The 24365-nt window shown below is 49.8% G+C and overlaps 2 protein-coding genes across 2 annotated transcripts in view; one reads left to right on the top strand and one right to left on the bottom strand.

Annotated features, from left to right (window-relative positions):
* Positions 1–15202, top strand: part of FBN3 (fibrillin 3) — a 96326-nt gene extending 81124 nt beyond the window's left edge. Inside the window, 10 exon segments of the mRNA XM_053670928.1 lie at positions 9133–9248; positions 9316–9460; positions 10763–10774; positions 10777–10990; positions 11552–11716; positions 14630–14822; positions 14824–14934; positions 15049–15108; positions 15111–15162; positions 15165–15202. Coding sequence (XP_053526903.1) covers positions 9133–9248; positions 9316–9460; positions 10763–10774; positions 10777–10990; positions 11552–11716; positions 14630–14822; positions 14824–14934; positions 15049–15108; positions 15111–15162; positions 15165–15202 — 1106 coding nt within the window.
* A 1617-nt stretch (positions 15203–16819) lies between these two features.
* CCL25 (C-C motif chemokine ligand 25) lies at positions 16820–21833 on the bottom strand. The gene is made up of 6 exons (XM_037158905.2): positions 21813–21833; positions 20850–20951; positions 18088–18205; positions 17857–17993; positions 17414–17530; positions 16820–17181 (listed from the first exon to the last, which is right to left on the bottom strand). Exons 2-6 carry the CDS (start codon positions 20920–20922, stop codon positions 17174–17176), a joined length of 453 nt encoding a protein of 150 aa, XP_037014800.2. The 5' UTR covers positions 20923–20951; positions 21813–21833; the 3' UTR covers positions 16820–17173.
* Positions 21834–24365: the final 2532 nt, after the last annotated feature.

Below are 24365 nucleotides of genomic sequence, written 5' to 3'. Positions count from 1 at the left end.
TACTCTGAAGGGCCCCCGGCTTGCTTTTATACTCTGCTGTCACTATCTTGAAATTTTTTGTTTTGAACAAGGAAGCCATGGTCATTTTTCACTGAGCAAATTCCATCACCAGTCTTCATAAAATAGTTTGTCTCACTCCTGGAATCGCTGGGTCATGTACTAATTCTATGGAGTTTTAAAATTTTTTAATTGTTTTAAATTTATTGATTTTTAGAGAAAGGGAGGGGGAGAGAGAGAAGCAATTTTTTGTTCCATTTATTATGCACTCATTGGTTGTTTCTTGTATGTGCCTTGACCAGAGAGCGAACCTGATAGCTTGGCATATTGGGACAATGCTGTAATTAACTGAGCTACCCGGCCAGGGTGCTCATTTTATGTTTGACTTTTTGAGGAACTGCCAAATTGTATGCTGCTGGGTCTGAACCATTTTACATTCCCACCAGCAACACACAAAGGTTCCAGTTTCTCCACATCCTGGTCTACACTTATTTTCCATTGTAAAAGTTATATCATCCTAGTGGGTACAAAGTGGTATCTCATTGTAGCTTTGATTTGCAGTTCCCTAATGACTAATGAAGTTGAACATTTTTACATTCTTAATAGCCATTTGCATATCTTTTGGTGAAATGTCTATTCATGCTTTTTGCTCATTTTAATTTTTTTATTTTATTTTTAAAGGTTTTATTTATTTTTAGAGAGAAGGGAAGAGAGGATGAAAGAGTGGGAGAAATATCAATGTGAGAGAAAAACACCTATTGATTGCCTCTCATACAGAACCCGACTGGGGACCAAATCTGCAACCTAGGCATGTGCCCTGATCAGTAATCAAACCAGTGTCCTTTCACTTTGCAAAATGATGCCCAACCAACTGAGCCACACTGGTCAGGGCTTTTGCCCATTTTTAAATTGGGTTGTTTGCTTTTCCTGTTGAGTTCTGAGTGTTTTATATATGTATTCTGGATATAAAACTTTTGTTAGATATATGATTTACAAATGATTTTTCCCATTCTGTTTGTCTTTTCACTTTCTTAAATAAAGGGTTTTTTTTAGATTTTATTTATTTATCTCTAGAGGGGAAGGGAAGGAAAAAAGGAGAGAAATATCAATGTATGGTTGCCTCTCATGTGTCCCGCAACCCAGGAATGTACCCTGACTGGGAATCAAACTGCAATCCTTTGGTTTGCAGGCCTGTGCTCAATCCACTGAGCTACACCAGCCAGGGCTCCTTTAAATAAAGTTTTTTTTAAAAGATTTTATTTTATTTTATTTTTTTCATGCAAGCTCATTCCTATTTACTTTTATTCCCAGAAATAATTAATTTATTATTAGTTTTAGTATTTTACCCCTAGGGTTATATGTTTGTGTTTGTAAATTTTTTTTTATTTTAAATTTTTTATTGATTATGCTGTTACAGTTGTTCTATTCCCCCCTTCATTCCCCTCCACCCTACCCCCCCATCCCCACCGTTATCCCCCCTTTAGTTTATGACCATGTGTCTCAATTCCTTTAGATTCTATATTTCCCATGCTATTCTTGCCCTCCCCATCTATTTTCTATCTACTGTCTATGCTGCTTATTTTCTGTACCTTCTCCCCCTTTCTCCTCCTCCCACTCCCCTGTTGCTAACCCTCCATGAGATCTTCATTTCTATGGTTCTGCTCCTGATCTAGCTGTCCTCTTAGTTTGCTTTTGTTTTAGGTGTGGTTGTTAATAACTGTGAGTTTGTTGTCCTTTCACTGTTCATGTTTCTTTATCTTCTTTTTCTTAGATAAGTCCCTTTAACATTTCATATAATAAGGGCTTGGTGATGATGAACTCCTTGAATTTGGTCTTATCTGAGAAGCACTTTATCTGTCCTTCCATTCTAAATGAACGTTTTGCTGGATAGAGCAATCTTGGTTGTAGGTTTTTGGATTTCATGACTTGGAATACCTCTTTCCAGCCCCTTCTTGCCTGTAAGGTCTCTTTTGAGAAATCTGCTGACAGTCTGATGGGTACTCCTTTGTAGGTGACTGTCCCCTTAGCTCTTGCTGCTTTTAGGATTCTCTCCTTCATTTTAATCTTGGCTAATGTAATGATGATGTGCCTTGGTGTGTTCCTTCTTGGGTCCAACTTCTTTGGTACTCTCTGAGCTTCCTGGATTTCCTAGAAGTCTATTTCCTTTGCCAGATTGGGGAAATTCTCCTTTATTATTTGTTCAAAGAAGTTTTCCACTGGTGGCTGTGCCTTTCCCCCTTCTGGTACCCCTATAATTTGGATGTTGGAGCGTTTAAAGATGTCCTGGAGGTTCCTAAGACTCTCCTCATTTCTTTGAATTCTTGCTTCTTGACTCTTTTCTGTTTGGCCATTATTTGCTTTCTTCTGGTCCACTCCATTGATTTGAGTCCCAGTTTCCTTTTCATTGCTATTGGTGTCCTGTGCAATTCCATTCATTTCAATTAGTTTCCTCTTCATATATTTGTCTAATTTGTCGGTATAATCAACCAGTTCTGTGAGGATCCTGATCACCAATGTTTTAAACTGTGCGCCCGAGAGTTTTGCTATTTCTTCATCACTTAGATCTATTGGCTCTGGGGCTTTGAGATCTTCTTGAGCCATTTTTGGTCTGTTCGGGCCCTTTAAATGTGAGGAGCGGAGCCTTGGACTCCCGGGTCGCTGGGTTGTGACGCTGTATGTGGGGGCGTGGTCAGAGCGGGGGAAATGGCGAGCAACCCCCTCTGCTGTTTTGTGCAGCTGGGTGAGGAGCAGTGCCTTAGGTGGTTCACCAGGGCCGGGCCACTCAGAGTCACTGGGTTATGATGCTGTATGTGGAGGTGGGGTCAGAGCAGGGAAATGGCGGCACCCTCCCTGCCACTTCCTGTGGGGACCCGCTGGGTTCCAGTCCAATCGCCCACTCCCTCGCTTGTCTATCCGTGCACAAATGCGCGACCACAGTCAACCCGCAGCTGTGCTCCCTCGCTGTTTCCCGGCGGTCGCTCACTTGGTCGCTCGCTCGGTCGCTCACTAGGTCCAACCCTGCGCCTGGATTCCGCGCGCCTGAGTCGTCTGACCGAGTTTTCCTGTGCAACCCCTCTCCACCAGCTGCTGGTTTCGCCCCTTACCGGTCAGGCTGAAGAATTTGTTGTTAACAGACTTCAGAAAAGTTCAATTTTCCATGTTCTGGCTATGTTTTCTGTTGCTAATATTTAGTTGTCTCTAAACTTGGTTGTGTGAGAAGGCACAGCATATCCACCTATGCATCCATCTTGGCGGAAGTCCGAAACCTCACTTTCTTAATAGTGTCTAGGGGCTTTCATATGTGCATACACACACAAGCCTATGTACCCACATACACATGTCCCATGTGTGCCTGAAGTACAACAAGCTCACCCAGGACTTCTCTCTCTAGAATAGAGTTTAAAATCTCAGCCAGGCTCTCCACTGCATACTTACCACAGACTGAAGGCTCCAGATCATTCATGAACACCTGCAAAGCCCATACTCTTGGTGGGTGGTCTTAGGTCACCCTAGTTAGGTGTACTAACTAGGTCAAGGGTTGACAAACATTATCTATAAAGGGCTTGTTAGTGGATATTGTCAATTCTGTGGTCCATATAGTACCTGTTGTAATTACTCAACTCAGCCATTGTAGCTCAAAAGCAGCCATAGATAATATGTCATAAATGAATGGGCATGATTGTATGCCAATAAACTTTATTTACATGAAGAGGTGGTGGGCCAGAATTGTCCTGTGGGGCCCCAGTTTACTGATGACTGAACTAAAAGATCACACTTTCATGACCACAATAGGCCACCCTGACCCTTGGTTCAGTTGGCCTAATGCAAGGGGAGAATCTGCAGGTGGCACTGGATGTATCTATCTCTCTGGCAGGATCCTGGTGGGAACCTAGGGCTAGTCTCTCTGGCCTCTCAAGTGACAGCTCAGACGTGAGGGACGAGACCACATGTAGCTGCAAGAGCCACTGTGGCTTAGAAGCCCCACGTTCCAAGTGCCTCTTGCACCCACGAAAGACCCTAAGTCCCCAAAGGGATGTACCTGGTATCAACCATCTCCCTACTCAGAGAAGCCAAAACTGGGATTTTCTACCCTGAAATGTATTGTTCATTGCCTGTAACCCCAGTCCAAATGCAGTTTACCAGCTACACACATTGCCACCATACCAATGTTGCCTGGTAACTCGGGCTGCATAATACTATAACCCAAGTGACTTAAACAACAGACATTTATTTCTCACAGTTCTGGAGCCTGGAGTCTAGGATCAAGGTGCCAGTAGGGTCAGCTTCCAAAGACTCTCTTTCTGGCTTGTAGACAACTGTCTTATGTGTGCTCACAATGTGGAGAGAGAGCAAGACCCCTGGTGTGGCAAAGGTCCTAACTCATCATGGGGCCCCACCCTCATGACTTCATCTAGCCCTAAGTGCCTCCCAAAGGCCCCCCATCTCCGAATACCATCACATTAGGACCTAGGGCATCAGCATATATTTGGGGGTAGGGCACAAACATTCAGTCTCTAACACTGACTGACATCCCACTGCGGTCAGGTTTCCATGAGGACAGAACACCACAGTTATACCAAGGCACGTTCCCAAGGAAAAGGAAAAAGGATTTTATGAATCTTTCATTCCCATGCCAGGCACTGTCCTAAGCCCTTGACACGATTAGATTAATTTGATTCCCACCAAAGGTCAGTGAGGTGGGTCTTATTTTTTAAGTCTATTTTATTGATTATGCTATTATAGTTGTCCCAGTTTTTTTCCCTTTGCTCTCCTCCACCCGGTACCCCCGTTCCCTCCAGCAATCCCCCCTCTCCCTCTTAGTTCATGTCCATTGGTCTTGCGTATAAGTTCTTTGGATTCTCCATTTCCTATACAATTCTTAACTCCCCCTGCCGTCTATTTTGTACCTACCATTTGTGCCGCTTATTCCCTGTACCTTTTCCCCCACTCTCCCCCTTTCCCCTTTCAGGTGATAACCCTCCATGTGATCTCCATTTCTATGATTCTGTTCCTGTTTTACTTGTTTCCCTAGTTTTTTTTTATTCAGTTGTTGATGGTTTTGAGTTTGTTGTCATTTTACTGTTCATAGCTTTGACCTTCTTTTTCTTAAATAAGTCCCTTTAGCATTTCATATAATAATGGTTTGGTGTTGATGAACTCCTTTAGCTTTACCTTGTCTGGGAAGCACTTTATCTGCCCTTCCATTCTAAATGATAGCTTTTCTGGATAGAGCAATCTTGTATGTAGGTCCTTGCCTTTCATGACTTCAGAGACTTCTTTCCAGCCCCTTCTTGCCTGTAAGGTTTCTTTAGAGAAATCAGCTGATAGCCTTATGGGCACTCCTTTGTAGGTAACTGTCTTCTTTTCTCTTGTTACTTATAACATTCTCTCTTTATATTTAACCTCTGGAATTTTAATTACAATGTATCTTTAAAAAAATTTTTTTTATTGATTATGCCATTACATTTGCTCTATTCCCCCCCTCCATTCCCCTCCACCCTGCATACCCCTCCCCCCATTTCCCCCTTTAGTTCATGCACACGTGTCTCAAATTCTTTAGATTCTGTATTTCCCCTACTATTCTTACCCTCCCCCCTATCTATTTTCTATCTACTGTCTATGCTGCTTATTTTCTGTACCTTTTCCCCCCTTCTCCTCCTCCCACTCCCCTGTTGCTAACCCTCCATGAGATCTTCATTTCTATGGTTCTGCTCCTGATCTAGCTGTCCTCTTAGTTTGCTTTTGTTTTAGGTGTGGTTGTTACTAACTGTGAGTTTGCTGTCCTTTCACTGTTCATCTTTTTTATCTTCTTTTTCTTAGGTAAGTCCCTTTAACATTTCATATAATAAGGGCTTGGTGATGATGAACTCCTTGAATTTGGTCTTATCTGAGAAGCACTTTATCTGTCCTTCCATTCTAAATGAAAGTTTTGCTGGATAGAGCAATCTTGGTTGTAGGTTTTTGGATTTCATGACTTGGAATACCTCTTTCCATCCCCTTCTTGCCTGCAAGGTCTCTTTTGAGAAATCTGCTGACAGTCTGATGGGAACTCCTTTGTAGGTGACTGTCCCCTTAGCTCTTGCTGCTTCTAGGATTCTCTCCTTCATTTTAATCTTGGCTAATGTAATGATGATGTGCCTTGGTGTGTTCCTTCTTGGGTCCAACTTCTTTGGTACTCTCTGAGCTTCCTGGATTTCCTGGAAGTCTATTTCCTTTGCCAGATTGGGGAAATTCTCCTTTCTTATTTGTGCAAAGAAGTTTTCCACTGGTGGCTGTTCCTTTCCCCCTTCTGGTACCCCTATAATTCGGATGTTGGAATGTTTAAAGATGTCCTGGAGGTTCCTAAGACTCTCCTCATTTTTCTGAATTCTTATTTCTTCATTCTTCTGTTTGATCATTTTTTTCTTCCTTCTGGTCCATTCCCTTGGTTTGAGTCCCAATTTTCTTTCCACTACTATTGGTTTCCTTTGTATTACCATTCATTTCAATTAGTTTAGCTTCCATATGTTTCTCTAATTTGTGACTAAAATCAACCAGTTCTGTAAGGATCCTGATAACCAGTGTTTTGAACTGTGCATCTGAAAGACTGGCCATTTCTTCATTGCTTAGATCTATCGGTTCTGGGGCTCTGAGTTGTCCTAGAGCCATTTTTGGTCTATTCGTACTGTTAAGTAAGCGGAGCCAAGCCTTAGTTGTTTACCGGGATGGGGCAACCCAGGTCGCTGGTTTGTGACGCTGTGTGTGGGGGCGTGGTCAGAGAAGGGGCAATGGCGGTCCTCTCCGCTAGCCCAGCCCGTCCAGTCACAGCACTCGCCCCATCTTGTTTATCCTATTGGAATTGTGCGAGCCTGCTGCTCCGCGCAGGCTTCCCTTCTCACTGGTTTCTCCACACGCAGATGCGTGACCGACCAACCGACCGCAAACAGCCCGCCGCGCCTCTTCCCTGTGCGCTCCTGTAGGTAGCTCACAATCAGCGCCTTTGGCTGCTTGCGATCCGCGCACCACCCGGGAATTTTTTCTTGCTAACCTGCTCCGCTGCTGGTTTCGCTTCTCTTACCGTTTTAGCTGAGCATTTAGATGTCTTTGGACTCCGTATTGTCGATTTTCCATGTGGCTTGGTTGTGATTGTTGTTAAAAATAGTTGTTCTTAGATTTGGTTGTGCACAGAGGCAAGGTGGTTCCTCCATCTACGTCTCCATCTTGGCGGAAGTCTAATTACAATGTATCTTGGTGTGGGCCTCTTTGGGTCCAACTTGATTGAGACTCTCTGAGCTTCCTGGACTTGCATGTCTATTTCCTTCACCAAATTAGGAAAGTTTTCTTTCATTATTTTTTCAAATAGATTTCCGACTTCTTGCTCTTTCTCTGCTCTTCCTGTCACCCCCTATGACTTGAATGTTGCTATGTTTGAAGTTGTCTCAAAGGCTACTTATACTACCTTCATTTTTTTAAATTCTTTTTTCTTCTTGTTGTTCTGATTGGTTGTTTTTTGCTTCTTTATGTTCCAAATCATTGATTTGATTCTCAGCTTCGTCTCCTCTACTGTTATTTCCCTGTAAATTGTTCTTTATTTCAGTTAGTGAATCCTTCATTTCTGTTCTGGATCTTTTTTATGCTGCTGAAGTTCTAAGTTCCTTGAGCATCCTTATGACCAGTGTTTTGAATTCTGCATCTGATAGATTGCTTATCTCCATGTTGTTTAGTTTTTTTCTCTGGAGTTTTGCTCTGTTTTTTCATTTGGGCCATGTTTCTTTATCTTCTCATTTTGGCAGCCTCCCTGTGTTTGTTTCTAAGTATTAGGTAGAGCTGCCATGACTCCATCTTGGTAGCGTGGCCTAATGTAGCAGGCCAAGGTCAGCCCCCACCTGTGTTCTGCCCAGGGCTACCCTGCCTGAGCTATAAAGCAATCTGAGATGGCTGCTACTTGTCCTGGGCTGGGAGATTCCCAGATGAAGCCAAACTGTGAAACTAAAGTTGCTGCTGCCAGTGCTGGGCCTGGAGCTCACTGGGGCCAGCTGTTTGTTTGTGAAGCATGAGCCAAGACCAGCCATTCATTCATGTCGAAAAGCAGCTTGCCTGGCTGGTGTAGCTCAGTGGATTGAGTGCAGGCCTGTGAACCAGACAATCAAGGTTCGATTCCCAGTCAGGGCACGTGCCTGGGTTGCAGGCCAGTTCCCAGAGGGGGACACATGAGAGGCAACCATACATTGATATTTCTATCCCTCTCTCCTTCCCCTCTAAAAATAAATGAATAAAATCTTTAAAAAAAAGAAAGAAAGAAAAGCAGCTTGTGTGGTCCCATAAGCTGGGTGGGGCAAAGTCTGGTGATCTCCAAAGTGAGTCAAACAGCGTTAGCCAGGTTGGTGGTGTCTCAGATATGGCACCAGCCCACTGGCTCTGCAGGGGGAGGGCTCAGAAAAGGGACAAAGGCCTCTGTGCACACTGATGTCAGACACTTCAGTTCCTTCCTGTATGCCACAGGTGCCCTTCAAGCTGCCACCATGGCACTCGTAGCATCAGAGGTGCAACTCTGAGTAGGTGAGTCCATGTGTAGGTTCTTTAAGGGGAACAGTTTTGGTCACCAGAAGTTTCTTCCACTGACTCAAACCCTGCTGGTTTTTGCAGCCAGAAGTTGTGGGGACTTATCTTCCTGGTACTGGAACCCTGGGCTGAGGGGCCTAGTGTGGGGCTGGGAATCCTTACTCCTCAGGTAACCCTCCCAAATTTTTATCCACCACACGTGGGTGAGGGACCAGCCCATTCTGTGTCTCTGCCCCTCCTATTGGTCTGAATGGATGTGGTTTCTTTAATTTTGTGTTTGTCAGACTTCCATTCAACTCGGTTTTTGACGGTTATGGGTGATGGTTGTTCTGCACTTTAGTTGTAATTTTGATGTGTTTGTGTGAAGAAGTGAGCCATGTCTGCCTGTATGTGTGTCATCTGAAATGTGTGTGACAATTCTGTGAGGTGGGAACTGTTACAGATCTCATTTCATTTCACAAAGTGGGGAAATGGAGGCATAGAGAGGGTAAGTGACTTGCCACACGGTTGATCGAGTGGTAGGCCCAGAGTCATGGTACCTGACATGTTCCACCTAATGACCAGGTGGCCTTTCCACTTCTCTGTCCTCTGCAGATAATGACAAGTGCTTGGCCCAGCCTGGCCTTTGTGGCACCCATGAACACTGCCACAATGCTCCCAGCAGCTTCAGCTGTGACTGCTATCAGGGCTTCACTCTGGACAGCTCAGCTGTGAAGGTAGAGCTGAGCTTCGGGTGGCATCCCGGCCTGGGGGTAGTTCTGAAGGACCTTGGGTGAGCCCTCTGTCCCTTTCTATCTTAAAGATATGGACGAATATGCTGGGCCCCATCCCTGCCAGTATGGCTGTCAGAACAAGCCAGAAGGCTACGGCTGCAGCTGTCCTTAAGGTTTCACCCTGCACTCCCAGTGGAGCCAGTGTGTTGGTGAGTGGCAGAGGCTGGCAAGAAGCCCGGGCCCTTATCAGCCGAGGCACACCTATCTAGAGTGGGTGACTGATAACCACCTCCCTGGAGGGTATTGTGACAGCTACAACTATCTACAGGTCAAATGGGCTGGCCTGGATGATAGCACATTTCCTACTGCCAGGAAGTCCGGGATGCAGAGCCAGTATGACAAAGTTCAAGTTCATTTCTTAGGGAGTGCTGACCTGGAGGGCTCTGCTAGGAAAGCATGTGATCCCTGGGGAAGAGTGCTGTGCCTGATTAGGACTGTGTGCTACGGGCTGGGCATGGGAGGGGTGGCCCGCGTGGTACCTCTTTGCCAGAGTTGTTGCAGAGGCTCTTGGCCTGAGGGGCTAGCCTTCCCCTCAACCTTCCCCATCGCCAGTTTTCCTTGCTGCTCTAGGCCCTCCCAGTGACAGCCTGTCCTTGCCAGCTCTCTCCCTTCCTCCCAGCATCTACTCTTAGCCCTTGACGGGGCTGCCCTCCTGCAACTTCTTCACTTCTGGTGCCCTGGGCCCTGCTGCCCACCTCTTCAGGACGAGATCTTCTCGTGGCTTCTGTGAAGAAACAGTCCCTCCCCCCACCCCACCCCCATCTCCTGCACCTCACCATCATTGCCTTTTCTCCAGCGCCCCCTCCTGCCCTGTATGGTGAGCCTCCATCTGACCTGTGGCGCCTGACCCTGGGGACTAGTCCGACCATTGCCAGCACTGCCAATTCCTTGTTCTTAGCCTGCATGCTCCTCTTCATGCTTACTTATTCCTCCGGTCATGGTTTGCCCAGGACCTGCCTGATGCCTGACATGAACCAAGAAACAGACTCCATCCTTGCCCTTCAGGCTGGTCTCATGGGAAACAGGGATTGATTAGGCTAGTGGTACTCATATGGGGACTGTTTTGCCCCCTGGGGTACATTTTGAAGTGTCTTGGAGACATCTGTAGTTGTCGTAACTATGCAGTGAGTGCTTCTGACATCGAGTGGGTGGGGGCCAGGGATGCTGCTCAACACCCTACAGTGCCCGGTGCTCTTCCACCCAAGAACTGGCTGGTCACACATATCAACAACTGCTGAAGGGGAAAGACCTTGTTTTAGAAATCCATTTAGGATTTCTGGGAAGTTTTGAAGAAATGCTTTGAAAGAAAGTTACAGCACTAGGGCTCATGGGAGGCTGAAGGAAGTTTTGACATTGGCCTTGGTCTCTGAAAGAACTGTTGTGTGTGGAGGGGGAGCATTGTTGTTGGAGGTCTCTGGGGGTTTGAAGGCTGGCCCCTTCTCTCCCTTCAGATGAGAATGAATGTATCCTGAAGCCTGTGGCAGTGCCTCCTGCCACAACACACTGGGCAGCTTCCACTGTGTCTGTCCCTCTGGCTTTGACTTTGACCATACCCTGGGGAGCTGCCAGGACGTGGATGAGTGTGTGGCACAGGGGAGACCCTGTAGCTACAGCTACTCCAACACCCCTGGTGGCTTCCTGTGTGGCTGACCCCGAGGCTGCTTCCGGGCTGGGCAAAGGTGAGGGGCTTGAGTGGGGTGCACACAGACCCTCAGACCCTGGGAGTGTCTGCACATATATGGGCCTATGCACACAGACATATAGACACGTGTGCAGAGAATGGGCCCAGAGCCCCAGCAGCACCTATAGATGTCTATAAGCTCACACCCACTGTGGTGGAATTGTCCTCATGGTACTCCTGCATAATTGCATGTCCACTGGGAAAGATGCACACTTCTTTAATGACACTTGAGCATGCACATGGCTCACACCCATGCCAACATGCCTGGGCACCCTTGTGCATTCATAGATCCAACATATGTGTGGCAAGCACACATCAGCACCCCAGTGTGCATGCAGACTTGATATGTTCATATATCCTGTGTGCATGCAGGTTCACACTTATACCCAGGGACACCAAGGATGCATGAGCACTCCTGGGATGGTGCATGCACAGACACACTAGCACATTTGCATGACAGTACTTGTGCCCATGGGCAGCATGGCTACAAATGGGTTATGGGGGTCCCCAGCCTGTCCATAAAGGCCTGCCTCATCCCCCTGTTCCCATACTGGCAGAGGGACTTTGTCTCCAGCCTGAGCTTCAGCCCCAGATCCTAGAACACTCTGGATGAGGAGGAGCCACCCTCAGCTGAAGCCAGATATGAATGCAAGATTAAAGGTCTCCCCACTCATGACCAGCCACAGTACAACATGCATGGGGACCAGCAGGTACCACAGGGGATGCACTGGGTGTGGTGGCACAGTCAGTGGTAGGGACAGTCAGAGGATACACTGAGGGTGGGAACACCAGGCCCTGTGTCCCAGCTTGTTTCGAATTGTGGTGCTTGCCTGGGCCTTCCTCCACTTCCTCAGCTCCTGGGGTTTCCTTGATGTTCTCTGGGGGAAACAGGCCCCCCAAGTTCCCCACCTCCTTACTGGTAATGAATCAGGTACCTCCCACACAGACTCTGTCCAGGCTCTGATGCTCCCCAGAATCCCTTCCACAACACTTGGATGCAGGAGAAATGGCTTGCCCCCTAACCCTGTCTGTACTCCTCACCTCACATTTGGCCAGCAAAACCCTCCCTCAGTTCTTCTGAATTTGGCACCAGTAGGGCCCATGGCAGCCAGCTTAGCCCCTTTGTTCATCACCCCCTTGGACCCTCCACCTCTGCACCTCCTTCCTGCACCTTTGATGCCTGGGCCCTCTGAAGCTGCCTCATCTTCAGAAATTGTAGGGGTCCTCCCCTCACTCTCAGGGACAGCAGAGCACCTATATGTAGCTCTGTCTCTCTTGTCCCCTGGGATCACTCCAACTGTGACCCTGATGCTAGGTTGTGCAGGATAGCAATTTTGACCCTGAGGACAAAGCCCACCTTGCCACCACCCCTCAAGGGGTCTGAAAGCTGCACATTTATTAAGTACAGTCAATGCCACTATCCCCATTGTACAAAGAGGAAACTGAGGCACAGAGGGGTTAGGTCACATGCTCAAGGTACAGAACTTGACGGTGGCAGAGCAGGGATTCCGCAGCTAGACCACATGGCCTTTTCTTCACAGCAGCCTGGTCTTCATGGCCAGGTGTCCCAGGCCCTATTGAGGCCATCCCTTTATAAGTTCTTTCCCAAAAGTCACAGAAACCACTGCCCACATCTGGGACCAAATTCCTTTACTCCAAAGATTTCTCTGAACATATGCACAGTAATGGAGCAACAGTGAACAAAAACCCCAGAATTCCTTGCCCCCCTGTGGCTGATACTCTAGTAGTGAGACATATAAGAAGCAAGTACAGTGTTGTATTTTATAACACATGATAGAATATGATACAAGACAAATGCTGTGGGGGATGTGAAGGTGGAAGCGGGATAGGGTTGTTGGGTTTGAGAGGTTTTTAATATTAGATATTTAATATGAGTGAATTACTTTGCTCTCTTTTTTTCCCATTAATTTTTTTTTTAACTCTTGTTGGGAAAAGCAGTGGCTGCATATACTATCCCATTATTACCATAAGTTTCTGCTTTTCAAGGGTAAGACCCTGTCTGTATAGGGTTTGCCACTTGTCACCAGCTCTTAGTCCTCAGATAGAGTGGAATGTGTTGCGTCCCTGTTCGGATGCCAGATGTTGCAGACCCTGTCCAGCAGAGTCCGCCTGTTGTGGTTTACAACGAGAATCATTCACAGGTGACAACAACCCTGTGTGGAAAAAGGGAACAGGCACGACTACTCTCTCGAGGGGAGAGTGCCTATGGTGCCTCGGCCACTCCCTCAAGAGGGGAGCACCCCGACCCTTGCCTGGACAGGCTTTTATTGTTTTCCTGGGGTCTTACATCATAGAAAGATTTATTATCTATCACATAGAATATTATTGTCTACATTCTAGGTACAGTTAAGGAAATAAAAATAACATGCAAAGGGGAATGACAATGAGCTCATTAGCTCTGCCCTTGGGAGAACTCATACAGGCTTTGGAAATTACCTTGAAGATAGACAATATGCATTTGTTGTTTTAGACCAGGGTGAAGGGGTTTTAGCAAGAGCAAGCTGTAACAATCTATATGCATTTTCTAGGCCTGATTCCCACGGGAAAACTCGGTTTGAAGGTCTGGCTCCTGCCCACCACTTCACATCTGTAGGTTTTCCATACAGAGCTGAGTCACATTTGCAAGGCCAAGACAAACTGGTCTCCTACAGAATGTGGTTGGACTACTAGGATGGGACCTGTGGCTTTACCTGCAATACCCACATACTGCCAGTAGGTGTCATGAGGAGCACATGTCTGTGCAACATCTCCAGAACTGAGAGGCTGGGAAACAGGATTGCTTTCATTTGTAATGCAACAGCGAAACACCCGAGAAGCATATCAATTAAGCAAAACAAATACAGCACTGCTCAGAGAAAAGGAGAAGGAAATGCAGATAACCTCCTGTGGAACTGAATGTGGCACCCAGCCCTAGTTAGCCTGCATTTGGGGCTGGCTGACTTAGGGCCCTGTCTGGGCCAGGAACAGGAACACACTCACAGAAGCACAGATAAAGGGAGGTTTGTCATCTGCACACAGAGGGCTTTCAAAGAGCCCAGATGCAGGAAGTGCAGCAGGCTTCTGGGAACTGGAAAGCTATCTGGCAACTCTTCTCTCTGGCCCAGCTGGATCTTGTGTTTTTCTCATTGTGTCAGGTCTGGCATCTACTTGAGGCTGGCTTCTGCTGCAAGGCCCTTGGTTATAATTCCAGCCATGCCTGGACACCTTTGAGTGGCTGTAGGGCTGTGGGGCCTGATGCAGTCTAACTGACTCCCTGTTCAGGACTCTGGAGTCATAGCCTCAATTCTCTCTGCCCGGACTGGCAGGGATCTCACGAAATCCCACCACCAAGATGAAGGGTCTGGAGTCAGCATGTAAAACCGACCTCCTACTTTCCTTCTTTGCTTTCTACCTGAGAACCAGGCTCCAATTTCATCTGTCTATAGCCCAAGCTGACTAAGGCTTTGTGGACTGAAGGCTAGACAGAAATCAAGGGCAGAGGGAGTTCTGTGTTTTCCTCCTCTTTAGAGATTGGCTAAAACCTCCTGTTGGCTGTGACTCCATGGCCCCCTCCTCACCATATTGCAGTTCCACCAGCCTCTAACTATCATCTACCTGGTCTTTCTCCCTGGGTGAGCCTTGATTTGGAGGCCCTACTGACCTTGGGCTTCAATCTCTCACACCTAGGCCCGGCTGAGCACATCCTGGAGCTGCGGCCAGCACTGCAGAGTCTAGGAGGCTGGGTCCTCTATGTCATTGCCCGTGGCAATGAGCAAAGTTTTTTCCGCATGCATCACCTCCTTGGCCTCAGCTCCCTGCAGCTGGGTCACCAAAAGGCCAGGGCCTGGAACCTACCAGCTGGAGGTGGTGAGTGTGGCAGGGCCCTGGAGTACCCATCCAGAGGGGCAGCTAGGGCTAGGGCTCCAGGCCTTGTGGCTGAAGGTTTGGCTGCCGCTACTGTAGCCTGGCTCCAGGCCCCTTCCACAGCTGTCTCCCCCCTCTCTCATTCCACGGGGTTTGGGGGAAACTGATAAAACTCTGCTTGCTATACCACAGGGAGCTCCTGGTAACAAGCCAGGGTCTTGATAGGCCTCAGTGCCCCCCCCCCATGCTGTCTTCCTCTCCAGAGGCGGGGGATTCTGGAACTAGTAGGGGTCCATCCCTGGTGGCAATGCTGACCAGGTGGAACCCCAAAACTCAGGAAGAGTGACATGCTATGCTATGACCTCATAAGACGAGCCTCTCTCCTGGAGGCAGCCGGAAGCTGCAGCCTGCACCTTCACCTCCAACACTGGGGTCAAGCAAAGCTCTGTGATTCACTGTATCTTCTAGTCACCTCAGGCTAAACTTCTGCACTGCACAAGGACTCAACCCCCAGAGGTCGGTGGGACAGAGGAACAGCCGCAGAGGTAGTTATAGAGCTCATCCCTCCAAGCAGAAGGGCCCAGAGGGCCCCAGCCAGTGTTGATGACATGCAGCTGTGTTCCTGCCTCCTAGGGTTCTAAGGACACTTTATATCAGAAGTAGAGAAACAATAAAGTTATTTTGAGTTACATCTGCCCCCTTAGCATGTTCTCAAAGTAAGGAGTTGCTTCAGAGCTACATGGAGAACTAGAGATCCCAGGAGAGCAGAAGCTGAGGGAAGGGTGAGCTATAGCCCAGGGCTCCAAGGAGACAGCTTGTAGGTGAGATGGGTAGAGACCACCTCCATCTGGGGTCCGCCAACTTCAGGCCTGTGCATTTGGCACAAACTGAGCCCTCATGGGTTCACCAGTACTGATGAAAATGACTCCCCTTTCCAGCCCATGTCCTCCATACTGGGCACCATTCTAAGTCATTTCCAATTATTGACCTAGTACCTCTTTGTGGAAGAGGCAGTTATCTTCATCCCCATTTTGCAGATTGGAAAACTGAGGCTTTGGGAGGTCAGCAACTTGATTAAGGTGACTCCAGGTTTCAGGTAGCAGAGCCGGGCTCAAAGTCGGGCTGCTGTGCCATTGTCTACTACGCCATGCTGCCTGGCTCCAGGTTGGGCCAGATCTACCAAGTATGACACCTGGGATTCTCATCCTATAAATATATAGTCAGTGTACATGTTTGAACACCACATTCAGGTGCGTGTTTCATCCCCACACACTGGTATGAGGCAGGCAGTGTTATTACCCTACTTTATGGGGGCAGAGCTGAGGCTTAGAGAGTTGTGGAATCTGCCTGGGTCACCCACAATATGCAATGGGGCTGGGATATGGCCCAGGTTCCTCCAAGTCTGGCTCCTTTCCCCAAACCACCCCAAGTGCTCTGAGAGGGTGCATTTGATTTTTGCTCAGAGCACTCTCTGTCATGGTAGAACCAGGCTGCCTTGAGGATGGCACAGTTGGGTGGATCAAGTTTGTGTGGTGACCTGGACCCCAAAGTATGGGGTCCTTCTTCCTCCAGCAGAGCAGTCGCTGGACTCTGTCTTTGCCAGGGTCTGGGTCACTCAACTTATCAGGAGCTTCTGAGCACCCATCAGAGCTCACAGAGGCTTCATCCATTAGCTAGTCACTGCAGCCCAGGGACTGGGCAGAGCAAGCCTGTGAAACCCTACTTTATAAACAAGGAAGGAGGCAGCAAGAGAGTGAATGGTTCACTCAAGGTCCCCAGCTGAACCCGCATATAGGCCTGCATCAGGCACATTCAGAGCTCAGCCTTCAGAGCTCTGGTCTCCTGGAGTGAGGGGATCATGTGGGATTCCGCACAGGCTGGGACTGGCACCCCATAATACATGACAGAGACAAAAATGATGTCCCATCAAAGGTTTATTTTTTTTAAAAAAAAAGCAGCTCAGGAGTGGTGTCTATGGAGAGACTAGAGCTTCGCAAAGACCCAGAGGGCCACAGGCATGTGTAGCCTGGGACAGGAGACATATCAGGGTGATGTGTTTCAATGATGCTCTCTAAGAATCATTGACCAGGGCTGGCTCTGGTTGCTCAAGACACAAAGAGTTTAAAATGAGGTCAGCTCCTTCCTTCTAGTCACCTGAGGAGCAGGAGGCAGGAGGGCTGAGGGAACCAATGCAGGCTCCGAACAGGGGCTGAGAGCTGGTCTGGAGGAGAGTGCAGCTGGGAGCCAGCAGGGCAATGGGCGCAGTGGAGAGAGCTCCAGCCCATCTCACGTGGGTTGATTCTGGAGACTTGCGGGCTCAGGGTCCTGCAGGAGATATTGGAGAGGACGACAGCAGGTGATGGGCAGTGGGGTGGAGCTGAGGCCCCCTGGACTGGATCAGTTGTGGACACCTAGGACCCTCCCATGTGAGCCCATGGAGCTGTCCAGAAAACCAACCCTCCTTCATCCTGGAGATGAGTCCCCTGACCTAGTCTGGGCTCATCATGAGCCCTCATCGTGGTGAGCCCAGAGATGGTCACATGATCTGAGTCCCTACCTGAATTAGCCTGTGCTGGGAGTAAGGCATTCTTCTTGCTGCTTCTGGTGTGACCTCTAGGCGCAGAGAGTGGAAGCCTGGAAGTTTTAGGGCTCAACTTCCCCACAGTGGGACAGCCTGTCAGAAAGATTGAAGAGAAGTAGTTAGGAGAGTCCCCAATCCCTTTGAGCACCTGGATCCAGCATAGCCTGAGCCATTGGCTGGTAATTTCAGCCCATGAGTGTTTCATTTACTTGGCTTTTCATCTCCGGCAATGGAAAGTGTTTTGACGAAAGGAACTGCTCATTCCCACAGTCTCCCATGCCCTAGCAACAGGCTATCTGTTGGGGTAGGGGCAGCTGTCAGCATGCTGGACTGCAATCCCCTCTTTGGGGGTTGAGAAGCTCAGGAGCCTGAAGCAGCGAGGAGAGGCTCCCTAGATGCTGGGCTGGGGTCTTACTCACGTTGGGAGGCTTTCTGGGTACTTTGGTGATGCTTTAGAAGGCCCTTGTTCCGAGTATTAAGAAGCCTTATCCCATCTTGTACCCACTTGGCCTGTGGGTTCCCACACACAATGAGCTCTCTGTGAGGAAAGTAGAATCTGCAAGTGGGAGGGAGTGCCAGTTTAGTGTGTAAGCAGGAAGCAAAGTTATATATGAGCTCCCGCATGCCCCAGCCCCCACTGTCCCACTCACATAACAGCAGGCAGGTTACAGCTCCTGCTCACATCCAGGCACCAGTAACTCTGGGCACGCCTGAGCACCCTCAGGCTAACGTGGGTGTTGTAAGCCAGGCAGCAGTCCTCAAAGTCGCCTGCAATCACACAGCCACCCCAGGCTCACTCTCCTATGTGTGCCCATGTGGCTGCAACTGCACTGAGTGTGCAGACACAGCCACCAATGCAGGCACCTACAAACATACCATGACAGTCCCAGGCCCTGTGGAGGCCGAGGGACAGCCCAGGTGATAAGGAAGCCATGAGGCTCACCTTTGGCCCTTGATATGGGGGCATCTGGCAGGAACTGCAGAGGGCCTGAAGGACATGGCTGGGAAAAGGTCCCAGGGCCTCAAAATGAATGGGGAACCAAAGCCATTTCCACTCCTGCAAGGGGGGCAAGGAGGACAGGTGCAGTACCCTGAGGAAGGGCTAGAGGCCCCCACTCCTCTTTGGGTTCCTCCTAAAGTGAGCGGGCTAGTTGGCCTACTGCTCCTGATGTCCTGGCTCCTGTTCCAGGCTGGCCTTCTCCCACCTATGTCTATCTCAGTTACCTCCCCCTCTCTGTCCCCATCAGAGTGACCACTCCGAGTAACCTGACCAGGGACCAGGAGGTTTCTGTTCATTTATTTACCCTTTGGTTGAACAAAAGCATATAGAGTTCCTATTCACAGCTGGATATCTAGACAAACGGGGGACTTGGACCAGTGTAGTCACTGTGACAGGGGACTCAAGAGTTGGACATTTTTAGTTTTGAAGTAATATTTTATGGAGCCAGCATGGACGAAGCTGACTTCAGCAGACCATAGGCAATTTGACCTTTGTGCCCCAGGGGACTGTAAGTAATCAAGATGGCATCTGAGCCACTATGTTCCAGGGAGAGATGCCCAGCCCATGGCCCAGGACATAGGACCCAGGGCACAGATTAAGAATCACCGATCAAGCCCTGGCTGGTGTGGCTCAGTAGATTGAGTGTCAGCCTGCGAATCAAAGGGTTGACGGTTTGATTCCCAGTCTGAGACATATGCCTGGGTTGCGACCCAGGTTCCTAGTTGGGGGTGTGTGAGAGAGGGCCACATATTGGTGTTTCTCTGCCTCTCTTTCTCCCTCCCTTCCTTCCCCTCTCTAAAAATAAATAAGTAAAGTCTTTAAAAAGAAAAAAGAATCACCGGTCAGGGGATGAAAGGATACTAGGGAAATTGCAACTGCAGCTTTTCTCTGCTTAATCTTTTTCCTGGATTCCAAATCCCTTAGCTACATTTTTTTTCCTCTGAATTCCAAACCCCTACCCACACTTTTTCCTCCTTGTATAAAAAAAGGCTGGCTTGAAATAAAATGGAAAATGATCTGTCAGGGTACATAATCCACCATCTTCTCAGACTGCCAGCTATCTAAACAAAGTGCCCATAAAGATTCAATCCCTGTCTCTGATTATTAGTCCTGGTGGAGACAGGCAGCATAATGCTGACCTTTCTGATTTCAGCTGGGAATGTCCTGGCCTAGTGGGAGACTGGGAAGTCGATGTACTATGCTGGTAGACAGGGCAGTGGCAGGGGGGGTGCTCAGGGACCTGGAGGGGAGGTGCTCAGAGGAGGTACTGGTGCCAAAGGGTCTGGAAACAGAGGATGAACTGATGCAAGAGACATGCAGGGGCCTTCAGGGTCCTCTGGGAGCAGTTCCTCTGCTGACCCCTGGAGGGACCACGACTGAGTCCTGGCAGAGTGCACAGGGGAAGGGAGGGAGAAAGGGAAGGACTCCAGGGACCCCAGAGGGCAAGGGGCAATGCAGTCAGATGGATTCTGGGCTGGTTTCAGGCAGGAAGTCCCTGGGGCTGGGGGCCACTCTGCCCCCATGGTCAAAGAGCCAGGGCTTGGCCTGGCTGCTGCAATAGGTCTATGATAGCAGGACAATTGGAACGGTGCCCAGCTGCTTCTGGGGCAAAGACTAAGGTCTGCTAGGAGCCATGGGGAGAGGTCCTCAGACCTAGTGAGCTGCGGGTGGGGCAGGGGGGGTGGGGCCGTGGGACCTTGACTGCCCTACCAGCTGCAGGATTTCACAGGGACAGAGGACACACCGGTAGGGCTCCTGTCCCGGGGGCACTGAATGCCCAGAACTGGCTTGTAGTCATCAAAATCCTCAAGTACCTAATCTAGGGAGGGGAGGGAAGGGGTTTGCTGTTAATAATAATCATAGTAATTATTGTTGTTTCAGGTATGCACTAGGCCAAGAGTTTTGCAGGCATCAGCCTGTCAGATCTTCATGGCCCCTCTCGGCAGTGGGAATTCAAAGCACCACTTTGCAGGTGAGGAAGCTGAGGCCCATAAAGGCTGAGTAGTGATTCTCTGCCTGAATACACAGTTAGCCCAGGTTGGGGGAAGCTAGGATGGGACCCATTCTTCCTAGTCTCCAGGGCTTTGCAGGGTCAGGTCACTGCAGTGTGTCCCTGGTGGTAAGGGGCCAGGCCACCACTAGGAGCCACCCTCTCCTCCCCACATCCCCTGGGCTGCCTGGAGTCCCTGCAAGGAAGACTTAGGTTGTGGACTGTGGTGAGGCACCTGCAGCCCCACTGAGCTGCAGAGACACCAGGAGTTTCTGCATGCCTGGGGTGGGGCAGCTCTCAGAGAATTCAAAGGTAGAGACGAACTCAGGCTTCTGGTGGAGGGGATGGGCAAATGGGGGTGCACAGAAGGATGGATGAGAGAGGGGAAATCCGGGGAGAGGATGTATGGTCCAAGACAGTACCTTGTGCTTGGACAGCAGGGGCCCAGGTACTCATGAAGCAGGTCACCAGGCAGGCCAAGAGCCACAGGTTCATGGTGCAGGCTGGTCTTCCTCCTCCTGCACCTTGAGGGATAACAGGGGAGGTAGGAGGGAGAGGAGGACCCCACATAGACAGTAGCAGGCACTGGGAACACCCCCATCTCAAGCAAGGACGCCCTACAATGGAGGCAGGCAGCACAGGATGAGGACGATTCTTTCCTGAGAGATCAGCTGCTGGCCTCAGTTGTGCTGGGGGTGGGGCAGAGCACTTACCAAAGCCTGTGGGTTCCCTGGTGACTCTGTAGCGTGTGCCCACTAGCCCACAGGCTTCCCCACTTTATACATGGGGCCCCACCCTGCCACAACCCGCCCTCCTTCACCCTCCTACTTTTCTCTGCCTGCTCTCTCACTCCACCTCCAGGCTTCTCCCTCCCGCCCCACCCTCCTCTCTTCTCCTTGTTTCTCTTTCCAGCTCCTCTAACTAAGGTCAGGATATACCTGCAGGGAGTTGCAGGGGACTGGGGACAAGAGGACCCAAATCCAGAAACAATGACTCCCTCAACTGACTACTCATATGTGGAACAGACAGTGGGCTGGCTCCCCCTTGGCAATAAAAGGCTGAAAGATGGATGCAGAAGGACAGCCCAGCCTTGACCTTGACCAGGTCACTTGAAGGCTGGCTACCTACCCTGTGACACCCCTTGCCTTTCTCCTCCATCAGCATCCTGCCAGCCAGCATCCTGCTTTCTCCCCTAAGGGCCCTTTCTCCTCCTTGTCCTGTTCCTTCTCCTGCTAGACCCCTGGGTGGCCTCCTGTGGATAGGTCTCAGGCTGCCTAGAGCCCAGGGGAGGACTTCACCAGGCTCCCTGCTCCCAAGCCACCTGTGCTCCTGGGGCCCTGGCTTCACCCTGATTTTCTCTCTTTCCAACCAATGAGGTGACTTACGTTGCAGAAATGCCCAGGTGTTGAGAACAGTCAGGTCTTTAGAAATAGAAAGTGAAATGAGTAGTTGTGATGGCCTGTGAGGAGGGAGAATGAAGAGTGACTGCTAAAGTGGTTTTCAATTTTGTTTTTGTTCTAAAATTAGATAGTGGTGATAGTCCATTGACTCTAAATATGCAGTAAACACTGCAGAGGGGTCCGCTTGCAATGGTGCAATGTATGCATGTGAATTTTCCCTAATATTATCCTGAGAATAAGCTCAATAAAACTATCACACAACAAAGAAATGCTCTGGTTTTGGAAGAAAACTCAGTCGGGAGCCCCACGTAGCCACACCATCAGGAATCAAATCACCTAGTAGGCCTTTCTTCTTTCCCCGGTCCTGCGACCCAGCTTGAACAGGGATGGAAGGTGGGGGCAGAGGTAGGGCATGGGGGCCTGCAGAGAATCCACAGCCGACAGCTTTTAGCTATTCGTTTCCCAAACCCTTGGCTGTAGACCAAACCGGGTATTTATAACAGCCCGTTCCCCTTTTTCATCTCTCCTGCTCCACTAGGGGCCAATGGTGCGGAGCTCCTAGACCTCTGCCCTAGGCTGAGAGCAGGGTTGCTGGGGCTTGACCTGTTGACCCGGCCTGTGTGGTACCGGGGGTGGGGCTATCGGTGGAACTTACCCTAGGGGCGGGGCTTCGGTGGAATGCGGAGCTTTGTGGGTAGGTCTTACATGAGCCCCACCCCGGCCGGGCTTCAGCCCTGGCTGTCCGGCAGGTGGGCGAAGCCGGGCCGGGACGCGGCTCCGCTTGGCTGCGAGCGTGGGGACGCGGCGTGGCGACCTGGACCGGTCTCTGGCCCGCTGTCCCCGCCAGTCCCGCTGGTGGGTAGCGGCCAAGACGTGGAGCTGCCCAGACTTAGCCCAGGACCCCTGCGAGCGAGTATCCCTTCCTGTCCCCGCGGCCCCGCACGGTTTGTTCCCGCCACAGCCTTAACAGAAGGGCTCAAAGGCTGAGGAGCCAACGCAGAGCAGAGGATCTGGCGTGTTCCTGGGCTCCCTCCGCTCAAGACCCAGGTGCCCCAGCTGGAGACACGTTGCTCAGGGCTCAGGGCGGCGGGGCCCTGCCCAAAAATGGCCTGCTGGAGTCCTTCAGGATAAACTGCTTCCAGCAAGGGACCCCCTTCTTGATGTGTGAAATGAGCGTCTCTGTGGGGACAAAAGCCACCTCCTGCCCTCTGGTCACCAGGCCTAACAATGGGGCCTCTGAGGCCTCTAGCCTGGAGCTGTGCGCGCTCAGGGGCTGACTGCACACCTGGGCCTGCAGGGCGGCTGCGGCCCGCGAGCGGTGAGCAGGACCGCACTCTGTCCTGGGAGATCCCTGGTTGAAAGTGCCACCACTGGGCGCACGCAGGTGGCCCTGCTGTAGAGCAGGGCGGGCGGTAGGCTCTGAGGGGAACACCAACATTAGCTCTCTCTGCAGGGAGTTCCTCTGCAGGCTGAGTGATGGCTCACTCTTATTTCTCTTCTTGAGGACTCTCAGGTGCTCAGTGTTGGCCTGCTTTACAGAAGAGAAGAAGGATGGTCAGGGAGACTCGGTCATTTCCCTTTTTGACCAGGAAGATCAACTTTTCTTAAATACTGTGAAGGAAGGGAGGGCAGTCCTCTCCCTAAGTGGGGAGGGCCGTTGAGCAGATGCCTAGGAGTCCTCAGGAAAGATGCCGGGGAAATGTCCTGACAGGTATAGCTCAGCTGGTTGGGGTTTCACGCCTAGTCAGGGCACATGCCTGGGTTGCAGATTGGGTACCTTGTTATAGGAAAATGAAGCAACCAGACACCGAGGGACTCTGGAGTACGAGGTTTATTAATGTGTATGGGCCCAGAGGAGTCAGTCTCCAAATTCTGAGCCCCGAACAAAGGATTCCTGGGATTTATATAGCCTATGGGGTCTTCCTGTCTACGTAGCTAAGCAAGATACAGAAGTGGAATGCAGTAATTAATTAGTTCTATCTCCAGGGCAGAAGCAGAGTACAAAAGTTAAATGTGAAAATTAGTTCTATCAGCGGGGGTGCTAGTCCCAGTCCTTGTGACTATCCTGCTGTTTGCTTTTCCCAGACGGCCTTATCATTCTCCCAGGGCGCCTGGGGTTTTGGGTGAACAAAGGTTTTCCAAAGCTTCCCACATCAACCTGATCAGGGTTCTTGCGAAAGGCAACGATGTTTCCCTCTCTTTCTTACTCCCTTCCCCTTTCTCTAATAAAATTAATAAAAACTTTTTTTTAAAAAAAGGGTATGGGGAAGTACCACCAGCTGAAGTAAGGGTCCCTATGCAGCTGTATTTGCATGTCCAACCCCCACAACCCCAGGTACTGCCTACAGTTCTCCTCAACCACTGTTGCCTCAAGGTCCCATCAGCTCAGGTGGCCTCTGAGAGAAGCAGCTAGGGGCCCTTCTCTCCCCTCCTCTTCATCATCATGGATCTCTCGGGGAGATCGATGTCCAGTCTGCTGGGCCTGGACTCCCATTATGCCCAGCTGTTTCTTGCTCTGGTCCAGATGCACAATGGTTG

The sequence above is a fragment of the Artibeus jamaicensis genome, unplaced genomic scaffold (assembly GCF_021234435.1).
Source record: "Artibeus jamaicensis isolate MK-2021 breed Jamaican fruit bat unplaced genomic scaffold, CSHL_Jam_final contig_648, whole genome shotgun sequence".
In the NCBI taxonomy this organism is placed as follows: Eukaryota; Metazoa; Chordata; class Mammalia; order Chiroptera; family Phyllostomidae; genus Artibeus; species Artibeus jamaicensis.
This window is presented reverse-complemented; position numbering and strand designations above follow the sequence as displayed.

Coding starts and splice junctions, on each gene's coding strand:
- CCL25 (XM_037158905.2), bottom strand. CDS start 20,922: ATGAACCTGTGGCTCTTGGCCTGCCTGGTGACCTGCTTCATGAGTACC. Junction 18,206..20,849: donor CCCTGCTGTCCAAGCACAAG/GTACTGTCTTGG, acceptor GTGTGATTGCAG/GCGACTTTGAGGACTGCTGC. Junction 17,994..18,087: donor TGTAACCTGCCTGCTGTTAT/GTGAGTGGGACA, acceptor TCCCACTTGCAG/ATTCTACTTTCCTCACAGAG.